This window comes from Abrus precatorius, unplaced genomic scaffold (assembly GCF_003935025.1).
Source record: "Abrus precatorius isolate BTA unplaced genomic scaffold, Abrus_2018 Scaffold6, whole genome shotgun sequence".
In the NCBI taxonomy this organism is placed as follows: Eukaryota; Viridiplantae; Streptophyta; class Magnoliopsida; order Fabales; family Fabaceae; genus Abrus; species Abrus precatorius.
In genome coordinates, this window is record NW_020874406.1 from 15,739,315 (window position 1) to 15,753,302 (window position 13,988).

Genomic DNA, 13,988 nt, shown 5'->3' on the forward strand with positions numbered 1-13,988 from the left:
AAAAAAAAAACAAAGTTTTATATGAACCAATTTCAGAAGCAGGAAACAAAAACGCTAGAGAGAAAAGCGGGTTTTAGACAGTTGGACATGGTTGTACATAAGCCCTCCTCTTATTGAAGTATATATGAATATTGATCCAAATACAAAAGCAAGTTCCTAAGATCAAGAGCAATTTACATTGTGATAGGGCCCAAAGAACAGTGAGATGAGACGAATGGCGATGTACCAAAAATATATTCGAGCAATACTTTCTCTTAAATACTTGAAAACATGTTTTTCACTGTTAGTTGAAATTCATGTGAAATACTCTAATTAATAAGGCTCTGCTACCAATTTACCAAGTTTCATATGAATTTAAAAAATACATATTTTTAACATTCCTCGAGCACCACATCACGTTGTGCTACAGGTGGTATTATTATGTTCTTTTTGGGCAAGTACCCAAAGAAGCTGAAGAAGTATGGAGGCAAGATGCCAACGCCTACGCAGGCTTCAGTTTCTTGACTACTAAAAATAAATGGAGAACTACTAAAAAGCGCATACCAAAGATTTTTTAACACGTCCTTTTGTTTGTCTACATTTCATAAAATGGAAAAATTATTTGAAAAAAAAATATCTTTAGAGTAGTAAAAATATATTTATTATTATATTTTAATGAGCCAAAAATATACTTATCATTAAATTAGTTGAAAAGTAAATAAACGCAAATTTACTTTTAAAATATAATCTGCTGCTGTATAGCAATTTAGACACAATCGAAATGTTAAGAGGACAGCATTTGGGAAAGCGTGAGAATTTTAATTGATTGATACAAAGTCAAAAAGCCCTACATCTTCCATCGGGTGTGATTAATTGATTTTCATTTTGGAAAGTTCATGGTTTGAGGCTAGTTTACTGTTAAATTTTGATCGAACCATGTTTTTAAGATTCCAAACGAACAAAATTAACATGCTATTCTATATTTTGTTCAAACTTAAAAGATTCAAAACTGTCGGCCAACCTAATAGGTTGTCAGGACTAACTGTTAGCTAATATGTGCAAGCGAGCAACAATTACGGGTATTGAATAGGTAATGAGGAATCTCCAAAGTGGGCCAGGGTTTGCTTCTGTCCGTTTGATTTAGACCATTGAAACTTTAGAATAACGAAAATAAAAAAGGTGAAAAGGGAAAAGAAAAACTATAGGAATATACGGTATCCTCGTGCATTCCATATTACGATATGCCCCACCATTCTTTTAATTAAAGCACACAATTCATTGAACTAAGATGCACTTTGTTAATTCAAAAGTAATTAAACTAATTATTTTGATATTATATAATATATTCAACTTCAATAAGTCATAAGAACAATATATGCAAGTGCACCGTTTTCTTCGGTAAGTAGTATAGAGAAACAAGCATTGTAAGTCCTACTACTAGTCGTCAAATATACTCCCGTTGGTCTTTTTTATAAGGCCCTTTTTAATTAAATTATACAGGCCAATAAAAGTAGTAAAAGTTAATTAATTTTCTTAAAATTACTATAACAATTTTACCTTCGTTTAGAACTCTTAAACCTAACTCCATTATCATCAATATTCACCCTTCTTAGTTTCAATTTAGGTTCCCACCAACTCTATTTATTAAGGGTAACAGGAAAAAACAGTAAATGCTTTATAAAAACTAGTGTCTTATAAAAAAGACCACCAAAAGCTTCTAGAATGTGACTCATAAAATGGACGTAAGGACCGGAAGAAGTATTTGACAAGCTTAAGTGAATTACATTAAGTACTGTTGTTACACCCACCCAGTCTAATAGCACTACTTATTTCTCATGAACTACGCATTATCAACATCACTATTATTCAATCAATGTTACTCATGACCACAATCAACTTCAATAAGAGGCAACACCAAATTGACGATGTGTCACAAGACTCAACTAAGTTGAGGAAGCATAGCTAACGCACGGAGTCACCTAAACCCAAAGTGACTCAAAAATGCAATCATTTAAAGAAAGCATCCAAATTGCCCAAAATAAAAGAATGCCTATCTGCTTTGTAACTGCTCAACGTACAAATTGAGATTAGTCCCATCATCACCTTAACTAGGTTTTGAAGAAAAGGAGGCAAAACTAATTAGAGGCTTGCTCGGAGGCTGAAGCCAGGTCAAGGAAGAAGGCTGAGCAAGTTCTTAATAATGGCATTTGCATAAAACTGTACTAGTTTAATATACATTGCATTAACCCCTGCTTGGATAAGCCAAGTGAGTTACAGTACAGGTTCGACCTCCACTAGCCATGCATACTGCATAGTGTGACAAAGATACACGGTATGTACTGTATATAGATAGATAGAAAGGACTTGTAAGTAGGCGACGGCCTGATAATATCAAACAGCAACTCTGATTCAACCAACATTATAAAACCTTTTGATTTTGTGCAAGAGCAAAAGAAAACCATAGCAACTGCTCACATAATAACGAGCATCCACAAGGCCAACTAATATCTATACATGAACTTAATTTCAATATAACTTGAATCTTAGACCATGCTATTATTATCTGATACAAAGAAAAACAATGTTGATGCTCTTCAATTAGCTTGAGAAGTTTCTAAAAGAAGAATAGATATACTTATTTATTTTTCATAAGAATGAAAACTTGAAATGTTTTTCGAATATACTACCCGAATCTCCACCAAGGGCACAAAAAGTATTGAAAAGAGACATCAAGACATCAACAGGCTTCCTGCTTCACAGCATTAGCCACCAATTTTACGTCGAGTCATACATATAACCACAACTGGTGCTGTTTGTAAAGTCTATTCAAGTACCTGTTGAAAGCACGAAGGCATATACATTGAAAACAATGCAGAATTTAAATAAATGTAACTCAAACATATCAAGTAAAAATGAGCCAACTGAAGAATTTGAAGAAACGTTACACAGAAATCATGACACATGAGATAAGAGCGTAATTAATAATATTGTGAAGAACAGGTATGCAATGGCACAAGGTAATTTAAGAAATGCGAAATAGGAAGGAACAAGTACCCTGGGACAATTCGCAGCAAGCGCGAGATTCGACGGAAATGTGAGAAGTGAGACGAGCGGCGGCGTCAGCGCTGTGCAGTGGCATCAGCGATTGCGTGCACCCGAGAAATCCCATAGCCCTTGTAAAATAAAATTTGAATTGGAAAAATATGAAAAATAGGTAAGAAATGAAATAAGCAAAATTACCTTACCTAGGGACTATAATGAGGGGGCGGCGAGAGTGGAGAAGATGAGAACGAAGGGAAGAAGAGGAAGGGTGGTGAAGGCGAGAGATAGAGGAACGATTTGGCACCGTTCTCGCGGCGGAGAGCAACGACCGAGAGAGAGATCCACAGCGCCAAGCCATTGCTTTGCCTTTGCTCACTGCGCAACTTGAACCCACGACACGATTAGGGGTTTAGGCAAGAAGCTAAACCCTAGTGTGGTTCCCAGACTTTGGGTGAACCAAGCCAATATTGGGCTGGACTATGGCCCAAAGAGATAGTGCAGCCTAGCCCGCATCGAACACGAGGGAACAGTTTTCATTTAAGAGGACAAACTTAGTTGACAAAAATAGTTACAATCAGAGAAATGTTGGGAATGTATTTTCTTATCATTAGATAAAAATTATGTAGATATTGTTAGAAAATTGAACAAAGAGTCAATTCAAATTGTATATTGAAATTCACATAAAAGAATTAATAATAAAAAGTGTTTGTGTCATGAATTGTAGACTCCATGTCGATTAGTATTAACTTTGCTACATGTGGATCCAAGTTTATCATTATCTGTCTTAGTGAAATCACAGATTAAACTTCCTCTCCCATGCAATTAAGGGTCAATTTTAGACACACCCTTTTGTCCACAATGTCTTTTTTTTAAAACAACGGTGGCAATTTATACCAAGATGAGGGGAGCTCGATCCAAATGATATACAACTCAAGTTTTGAGCTTGGATGAGTCATGAAACCTGTACTAGTGATTAAGTTGCAGCGAGGTCTAAGCTTGGTTTAGATGGTACAACGCGTGAGTTACTGAAAAGAAAATTAAGTTTGATAGATGCTGAATGTAAGTATTACATACTTACCCCACTTAATGATGTATAAAGTATAAGATTAACAAATCTAAATGCTTAATCATGTCATTATTATTTTGATGATTATGTAGATAATATATAAATAAAAGAGGAATCAAATTACACCACACTAAACAAAAAGACTCTTACCCCGTCAATAATTTTATATAAAATATGATTTTTATTGAACCAATTATTGAATTATAGCTATATGTTATCTTAATTATCTATGTCAAATTTATTCAAATTGAACTATGAAAATGCAATTAAAAGATCTTTATTTTTATATATTTCAAATGTATATAAATTTAATGTATAAGAATAAAGTATCAAATGATTTTAGATTCATTTATAATTTTGCAAACATAATCTATTGAAACTTTTAATATAACAGTTAGTTTTATATTAAATTATCGATAAAAAAATTATTAAACAATGTAAGATTAAGTTTAACTTACACGTATAATTTGATCCATTTTCTTGTAGATAATTATATTTTACATCATATTATACATTAAAACAAATTAGTAAATAAATTATATAAAATTTTGAAGATTTGATTTATTTTATGTAAATTCTCAATCCAATAATTTAATTGATAAGGAACATTTTTTTTTTAAAATTGTTATATTTTTATTCTATTTTCAAATTTAATTACGAAACTAATCACATTGCATTTAATTTGTTGCCATTACTACAATATCAAAGGATCTTCTAGCAATTTTATATAAATATATATAACCGGTAACTCCTACTGTAGCAGGTAATTCATCTGTGTACCAGTACACCCAAACTCATGAGGGCATGATGCACCCTAGAAGCTGCCGTGTATAATAGGATCTTGGCTACTCTAATGCCAGATGTGAAACTAAACCAACAGTATGTTTTGCCTGAGACCGCATTACAAAATGAGGGGAAGTGCTTGGTTAAACAGCTTAATTAAGCATATGTTTTACAAGATCTTACTAGACAAGAAATTATGTCAAAAGTTAATCCTATAAGTTTATTTTGATAAATTTTACCATTAAATTTATTTCAAGAAGGGCTAATATGAAAGTCATAAATTCCCTTCACAAGTTTAACTAATAATTTTAAATTTCAAATTTCAAATTAAATACTTAAATAATAAGATAAATTCAAAAATCAATGTAAAAGTTATTTTTTATTTGGTCAACATGTAAAAAGTTCTTGGAAACATCCTACCCAAGGTTAAAGAGAATACCCAGGGGCAATATGGCAGCTGAATGGGATGCTACAAATAGCAGGGTTTTAATTACGTAAACGCGGGTAAAACGAAAATGCATGATTTAGTCCAACTAAATGTTTACAATTTCTAATCAAGAATGACAAGAATGCAATCCTACAACTATGATTTATAGCAAGGCACATAAGGATCCAAGAACCATCAGTTATGCCCTACAACTATGATTGACAGGGGAAACTACCCACCCAAAATAGGGGTATTACAGTTCCACCGATCTCATCAAAAGCAAGGAGAGGGGAATAAATTAACTAACCAAAATATCTTAGTGCTTCTCAGGATATTACAATCTGAAATCCAAAACACGAACTGTATTATTTGCAAAACAGGCAGCAATCTTGTCACCCTCCTTATTCCAACAGACCTCAAAAATGCCTCCATCACCAGTGTAGTTTTTAATGATCTTGCCTTCCTTCAAGGACCATATGTGAATCGATTTGTCAGGAGATCCACTGGCTAAGTACTCACCATTCGGACTGAATGCAACAGAATATACACGATCTCTGCAGGACCAAATAACAGAGTTGCAATCAAAGGAAATGGCTATATTTAAAGAAACAACCAACTATTATTCTGCTTTACTACGTCTGAAATGTTTTCAACGAAAATAATACATTTTATAGGACCAGGGGTATAATTATTACCACATAAAGTAGAAGTTTGGAACATAAAAAAATTCAATAAAGCTCTGAAATACACACAAAAATTACAAGCTTCATGTTGACGAGCCCCTTTATTACAATGTCAACCACTTTGAAACAAAAAGGAAAGGCTGGGACCCCAAATTTTATGCTTCATTCCATTCCATACATAAATAGAGCTAGAAAGGCAAATATACCTGTGTCCATTCAAGCTGTAGATAAGTTTCCCAAGTTCCACGTCCCATAGCTTTATCGTTGAGTCAAATGATGCACTGCACAAAAAAGATGACTAGGTAGCTTTAAAAATGAAACACGCTTTTTGTGTAGTATTAGGAAAAATAAAATAAAACAAATAAAAATGCTAGTATAATTGCATACAGGGGCATTGGTCATCATCATAATTGAACTAAAAGAAACAGCATTTTAGAAAATGTAAATAGCATTAATTTAATAGAAAACTCAGGCATATACAGTATGTGAAAAATAATTAAGAGCTAGAGGGGCAATCAATCAAGAAGTCTAATTCCTACAAACATGTAGGCATCAACTGGAATCTGTAACATGGCAAAGGTGGCACATGATTCTATAGTTAGCACCAAGCAATGCCATTTAGAGTACTGCCAATTTCAGTTGAACAAATGCAGTGGTCATTTAGCAATTAAGATTTGGATGTCACAAATACACTGAGAAAACTAATTCTAAAACATAAGACATCGTTAATAAATGGATGAAAGTAAATCAAGAGAAATGAATCTAACTTCAAGCAACTAACATTTACATACCTAGCCAACACTAATTTTTTATTAGGATTACTTGTACCAGGACCAGTTGGGCTCCATCTGATAGTATATATGTCCTACAAAACAATTATTTAGTTCTTCCATCTCTCTGCATAAAAAGTACAAAATTCTAAACAAAACATAAATAGAAAATCTGACATTGAGAAATATCCAAAATTAGTACCTTGGAATGCTCCCTAAAATCATGGAGACATTTATCTTGCTTCATACTCCATATCTACAAAACAAGAAACAACATACATAGTACAAACAGATCAGTTTTACAAGCAGTTCAGCAAAAAGAGACATTTGATACAAAATATTTCATAAAATAAGTGTTTGATTGCAAAATCCAGTACCAACAGAAAAAAAAAAAACTATTATGGAATGATAAATTAAATCAGATCAGTCAGTAATATTACCTTTGCAGTGCTATCATCAGAACACGAGGCCAGTAATGAACCAGTGGGATCCCATTTGATACAATTAACTTCATTCTGAAATTGCAGAAAGTTCACAGTAAAGACTGTCCAAGCACTATATTGCATTTTTAATGAAATATGTTTGTTTAATGCAGAACCTATAAAGTAGTTAAGCAGGTTGCTAACTACTGATTTTTCTATCCAATTATAATAAATCCACCTAAGTAATCAGAAAACTTGGTCAGGATTTCTCTTCAAAGTACAATCCAAGAGTTGTAACCAAACTTGCTATTTTTTACTAGTTTTCATTAAAGTAGGGGATGGACTCATCCTCAGAGAACCATCATTTTTAATTTCTCTTCCCCCCACCCCCAAACACACAAAGGTGTAATCTCAGAATTGTAACAGTGCATATCATAATCTTTAAAACAAGGTCAGGTGTACAAACCCGGTGACCAGCAAAAGTTTTTATGGGGTGGTCTTCACCGATCTTGCAAACATGTATCATGGTGTCAGTGGAGCTTGTTGCAAATGACACATTGTTACGCCAGTCAACATCAAGTGTTGGACCTAAACATGTCAAGCCCAAAATTTAAAAATAATCCATAAACATGGTTTACTCGCACCAAGAGCGCTTTATATATTATACAACTTTTCCTTGCTAAGAAAAGCGTATTCAAAATTTTACCTGAATGAAATTCAAATTGTTGTTTCCATTCCTCAGCTTTCACATCCCATACAATTGCAGTTTGATCACAACTTCCAGTGAGAAGATAATCACCTTTCTTATTCCACTTCAGAGAGAAAATGGGTCCCTTGTGTCTACTTAATGTACTCCTCAAGTTACCTGATCAAACACACCAGCTCATGATCAAGATAATATCAAAATAATGAATTTGATTGAAGTCACAAGAGAAAATCAAAATACACATATTACCGAAAAAGGAAATCAAGAATATACACTTAAGACTTTACATATAGCATGAATGTAACTAACAATATCAAACATTAAGATAAACAATGAGGGTATTCACAGAAATTAGATGGACAGACAGACAGACACAAACATTCAAGTGACGCAAATTGTTTAAGTATAATATTCTCTATTACCCAAATCAATTAATTGGAGACTCGTCATATCAAGTTTCTAATGGAAGAAAATCATTATATTAGAGTAATTATACAACTTCTTTCGTTTGAAGAAATCACAGTTGTCTGCACAGGCTGTTATATGGCTAACCTATTATCAGATTAACAAGCTACAGAAACAACTACGCTTTTTTATAGCCAAAATAGTTGAGGAAGTATCGAGGTACAGATCCAGAAATAAAATTCAGGAGAGGCAAAAAATAGACAAACTTTAACATAATAGCTAGTTTTCACTTTTCAGTATAATACACACATTTTTAAAGTTATATAAAAGTTAGAAATTAAATTTAAAAAATATATAAAGAGAACAAAGTACAATAGCAGACAACCTCATTATCAAGAATGAAGTCTAACATAGCTAGCAAACAGAAATATCATACCAAAAAGTAAGATCACAGGTCATAGCATCTTTGATCTCTTTCATCTAATTACATATAACTCCAAAAGCCAATACTGAAAAGTCGGTATATAAAAAAGGGCCTACCATTAGTGGTCCAAATTCTTGCTTGCCCATCATATGAACCAGTTGCAAGTAGAGTCCCCTCCCCCTGCACAACAGCAGCTAGAGATAAAGTTTACAAAATATGAAAAAATATTTATGATGAACGTATTCAATACTACAAACAATAACCATGATTTTACATATTTTAGTCACACAAATAATACCCAGGTATGCAGACAGAGAGAGAATCATACTTAAATGATTTAAGTCAAAAGTTCAGGCGGAAAAAGTATTTTTGAGAAGAAAATGATAAACCTGAAACCTCCCATCAATTTTCTTGATTATCACATAATAGACCTACACAAACCTCCCTTCAAAATGGAAAATATAAAATATGCACTAAAAGCCATGTAAAATTTCCTTGTCACAAACTTCCCCTGCTTAAGTGAGGTTGGCAACTTGGCATATGTTTGAAAAAGATAGAGATGTATGTGGAAAATCAGAAAACAGCAGGGAGGGTGAAGTCACTATCAATAATCATCTTAGATTCAAATCACAATATGAAATCAAACTCACATTCCAATCAAGTGTAGTGACATCATTACTTTTTTCATTTGTTTTACCCCTAACATGCTTCAACACCAATACATTCAAAGGGCCATCCTGCGAACCAGATTTGCATCTCCCTTCTGCTATTGTCCAAATACGAGCTGTTGAATCCCCAGACCTAAAGTTACAAAGGAAAAAGATTAATGTCATATGTAAATATTCCCTAGTCATTTTCTAAACAAGAAATAGATAACAAGGATATGTAGAATTAGAATTCAATGTCATAAAGATAACTGTCATGTGCTCCTAATACCACGTCTTTAGAAATTTTTTGCCAACAAAATTTAAGGCCTCTTGATCCCATTCTAGTTCATTTGTTTTAATAAAACAGTTTTTAATTACGGTAGTAACAAACAATATTTCAAAACAAAAATCTTGAGAATAAAATTATTTTTGAGTGTTTTAGAAATGGAGGGGCACAATTAGCTCAGTAAAGTGAAAAGCATATCATTATATTATCATAAAGCAATGAATTCAAGAAAGGGGGAAAAAACAATGTGCCTCTGTCTCTTGTAAGTTTACATTAGTGTTCCATCACAAAATAAATTGCATACTTAATGTTACCCAGGAAACCCAAGAGTCATGATTCAACTAACTCCTCAACCATATCCAATATATACCACACATAACCTATCTGTAATTTGTGTATGTGTGTGTGTGTGAGAGAGAGAGATGAGAAATTGTGGAAAGATGGAGAACTTCGTTAGTTTAAACTTTAAACTCCATGGAAACATGGAATTCAGATGCCAGTGAAGATGGCTGAAACATGTTGGATATCATTAAAGCCCAAATCATTCAAAGGTTCTTCAACAAAGTCCAGCAAATGAGGAAGAAAAATTGTCTGTGGATATTATCTATGAAATTGCTATTAATGGTATAATCGCCATAATGGCACTTCAAAATCAGTTCCTCATACAACCTCAGATTCTGAAACATTTTAAATTTGTTTTAACTCTAATTCTATAAACAAAAATCCAAGTTGATGTGCAGAAACTTAAAACCAGGAACATGTTTTCAAACATTTTTATTTATTTTTTAAAACCGTATAACCTGCTTTTGAGAGAATATAGTAGTCCTTAATACCCAAAAGTATAAGCAGTGATATAACTAATGCCAAAGCCAAATTAAAGAGTGAAGGAATTTTGACTAGACCAATAGCAATCACTCTTGCCAAAATCATCAAACATGAACAAGCACAAAATCTTGAATACAGGTAGCACCTCTTCATCAAAAAGGAAGGATAGCAAGTGGAAATGCAAAATGAACATTATAGTGTAGAACTATAAAAATACGCACAGGAATATGTATAAAATGCAAAAATTAAATCAATCATGAAGAATATACCTACCCTGATGCTAGAAGAGATCCTGTAGGACTCCATGCGCAAGCACACACCTAAGTAAACAGTAAAGAGGCCCATTAATAAAGGGTTTTACAGAAGAAACAGTAGATGAAAGCAAAACTAAGGAAGTTTACAAACAAAAAACACATTGATGAAATACTTTACCTCTGAAGTATGCCCTTCCAAAACTGTCACATCTGACCCAGGAATTTCACATGGCTGGGATGTGGATGTGGTACAGATGTCCATGGGTTCTGGGCGTATAAAAATTAATGAAATTTTAGTGAATTCATACTGATTAAGCAAGCCAAATAAGAAATATTTTTACAAGTATCATGAATTCTTGATAGAAAACAGATGAAAACAACAAGTACTTAATGAAAATAAACTCAGATTTATTAGCTATCCCCAATATCAGGGAGTCATTGTATTCATCAGTCATTACACCATTCATCAACTAATCACAAAAAAAGCTTCTCAAAGCATGATGCTCCCCACTATGTGGGGTCTAACAAGGGTAAATATATGCAGCATTAACCCTGCCCCACAAGCAGATGGGCAGTTTCTAGGATTTTAAGTTTTTAAGCTGTTGCCTTCAGGTCATAAAGCAGCAAGATAGCTGTTGATCCAAGGCTCACTCTCATTCATCAAGCAATTGATTAATCACAACATGCAAGAAAATATATTATAAATTTTACAAGGAGTTAACACAAGCAAAAAATTGTATGCATAAACAGAAAATGGTTAAAAACCGAGGAATGTAGGATTATAAGAGATTGATATTTAAGGGAAATAATTAACAAAAATAATGTCAAACATGCAACAGAGAACATTTTGATAAAAGACATTGTAAACCAATTCCATTGAACAGATGATTACCTCTAAATGCTTCATTCTCTTCGTGGTCTACAGTCACCCAATCTTCTTCATCTGTGACCATTTCTCTACCAGTCGGATTTTCATGTTGCTGTTCTTGCTCTTTATGATTTTCAACCTTCTCTCCATCCTTTTCACAATCTTTCTCCCTTTCATGTCTTTCTTTTTCTCTTACCCATCCTCGCCCACCTTCATGCTCCTTTTCAGATTCCTTATTTCTATCCTTGTATAGTTTTTTCCTTCTTTCATTTACCATTTTCCTAAGACCATGCACATCCTTTGTGATAAGATCCAAAGGTTGTAAGAACGAAAAATCTTCATCTACTTCTGCATCACACTGGCAGGCTAACATTGATCAACATGAACCCTAGGGTACAAAAGGTTAAATAATCTACTCAAACAGATGGATGCTATAAAAAAAATAGACACTAGAGTACAAAATATAAAGAATGCTAACATTGCTCAAGTTGGCTTCCATCTCCAAGTACTGTAGCCCCTTCTGAACAAGTTTAATAAGAGCACCCGGTGGTACCAAATTTCCATCAATGGGGCATTTGTTAATACCAGCCTCATTTCCAAATGCAAAAGCAGCATGCGTGAAACCTGCAGTCACAACATCAGTAAAGCAAAAACGGATTCAGTTGTTTTGCACATCCAGACATTCTCATAAATATGGAAAGCCACACTTTTTCTTGTTAAGTAAAAATATATATAATTATAAAATCACTATCAAGAAGCTTTTCTCACATTAATGGATGCCCAAGTCTATTCTGCTGACAAAACAACAACAATGTAGTATTCTTCATAGTTATCTTTTCAAAATCGTTTAAGAAATTCAATTTTATAAATGAGAAATTTGCATTGGCATTTTTTCGTGAAAAGAATATAAATGTAAAAAGTCATATATAAAGGACAAATCTTCTAATGAGTTTTACAATTTAAATAATATGTTTAAATGTTAACAATACAAGTAAAGTTTTTACACTTAAAACCAGCTAAGGGTCATTTCATCTGTTGCCTGAGATCCAGCCCAATTTTCCTTTCATCTACTTTTCCTTTCAATTAATATTAGTATTACTTTAGTTGTTTTTAAGTACAATTACTAACTTACATTAATAGTCAATACAACGAAAATCATATTTCAAAAGCAATCACCTAAAAGCAAATAAGAAACTATTAAACACCTAATAAGTATAATCTTGAGCTGTTGGCATGTACGCTACATTGGCACAATTCATCACATAATTAACTTAAAAAATAATACACAATTCTGCAGAAAGTTTAGTTAACATTGCTGCATATATTATATGTTCAGTTTAGCTTTAGGATTCTTTGAATCGTTAGTTTATAAACTTTTCTTAATCTCCTTCAAATTGAGCAAAAATTTTGACAATATACGCTATTATTCACTATTAAAATAAATCAAGCACATCACAACAAATAGTTGCGAACTTAATGTATATCATTGAGTAAACTCTCGACACCAACGCCCATCTTTTAAAACAGATCTAACAACTTTCGCTCTTCCTTCTACCTTCAGCCAAAAAACTGAAACACCTAATTTCGGAACGACAAATGCAGCATAGAAATTATCCTCTGTTAAGTAAGTTTCCATAACCCTAATTTAGTAGCAACAATATTCTCAACGCTGGGTCAAACCAGCTGAAAACCGCCAGCATTCGGAAACTCGAAATTGGCCAAACCCTAAACCCCTGATATTTCATAGACCACTAAAGCGCAAGAAAAGAGAAAGCGCGCAAGACGAAAAGCATAGGAAGGAATTTGGTAATAGACAAAAAGTAGGATGAAGAAAATGAAAGAAACCTGATTCCTGAAAGTAGCGAAACACGAGATAGTTGAGCTCGAGAGAAGTGATTAAAGTCATGTTGAGGGAGCAAATGGCTTTGGAGGCCTCCAAGAAGGAATGGTTCTGCAAACAGCATGCGCGCGTGTGAGAAAGAGGCAGAGCCACTGCGGCGACGGTGAAGGGTGGGGCAGATTTTAGGAATTGTTTGAAAAGATGATTTTGGAGGAGAGGGAGGAGACATATATTTATATTTAAAATTAATACTTTTTAAAATAAGAAAATATAAATTAATATATTAATAAAAATTTAATATATTAATAATATATTTATTATTATAAATAGGATTTTATTAATTTCAACTATAAAAAATAAATAATTAATAATAGTGAAATTTTATTAAAAATAAAAATATTTATTATATTTTTAAATATTTAAACTTAATTTTAAAATTAAAATTAACAAAACTATTATAAATAATAAATAATTTTTTAAATTTAAAATTATATATATTTTATTTTATTTTTTATTTTTTTTTCAAAAATTTCTTTCGAATCATACTCTAACTTTAGTAGG

The 13,988-nt window shown here is 32.8% G+C and overlaps 2 protein-coding genes across 4 annotated transcripts; both read right to left on the minus strand.

Annotated features, from left to right (window-relative positions):
• Positions 1-1,788: 1,788 nt before the first annotated feature.
• Positions 1,789-3,523, minus strand: LOC113869670. The gene is made up of 3 exons (XM_027506116.1): positions 3,225-3,523; positions 3,034-3,152; positions 1,789-2,813 (listed from the first exon to the last, which is right to left on the minus strand). Exons 1-3 carry the CDS (start codon positions 3,377-3,379, stop codon positions 2,806-2,808), a joined length of 282 nt encoding a protein of 93 aa, XP_027361917.1. The 5' UTR covers positions 3,380-3,523; the 3' UTR covers positions 1,789-2,805.
• A 1,816-nt stretch (positions 3,524-5,339) lies between these two features.
• Positions 5,340-13,629, minus strand: LOC113869159 (WD40 repeat-containing protein HOS15-like). Of its 3 annotated transcripts, none has more exons than XM_027505340.1 (14): positions 13,433-13,629; positions 12,066-12,211; positions 11,612-11,945; positions 10,898-10,986; positions 10,739-10,785; positions 9,358-9,508; positions 8,824-8,887; positions 7,879-8,037; positions 7,639-7,760; positions 7,191-7,265; positions 6,953-7,006; positions 6,772-6,845; positions 6,187-6,261; positions 5,340-5,851 (listed from the first exon to the last, which is right to left on the minus strand). In XM_027505340.1, exons 1-14 carry the CDS (start codon positions 13,491-13,493, stop codon positions 5,632-5,634), a joined length of 1,671 nt encoding a protein of 556 aa, XP_027361141.1. In that variant the 5' UTR covers positions 13,494-13,629; the 3' UTR covers positions 5,340-5,631. The 3 variants fall into 3 exon arrangements, with proteins under 3 accessions (XP_027361141.1, XP_027361140.1, XP_027361139.1); XM_027505339.1 differs by having other exon boundaries at positions 5,404-5,851; positions 10,898-10,992; positions 13,433-13,577; XM_027505338.1 differs by having other exon boundaries at positions 5,404-5,851; positions 10,898-10,994; positions 11,587-11,945; positions 13,433-13,577.
• Positions 13,630-13,988: the final 359 nt, after the last annotated feature.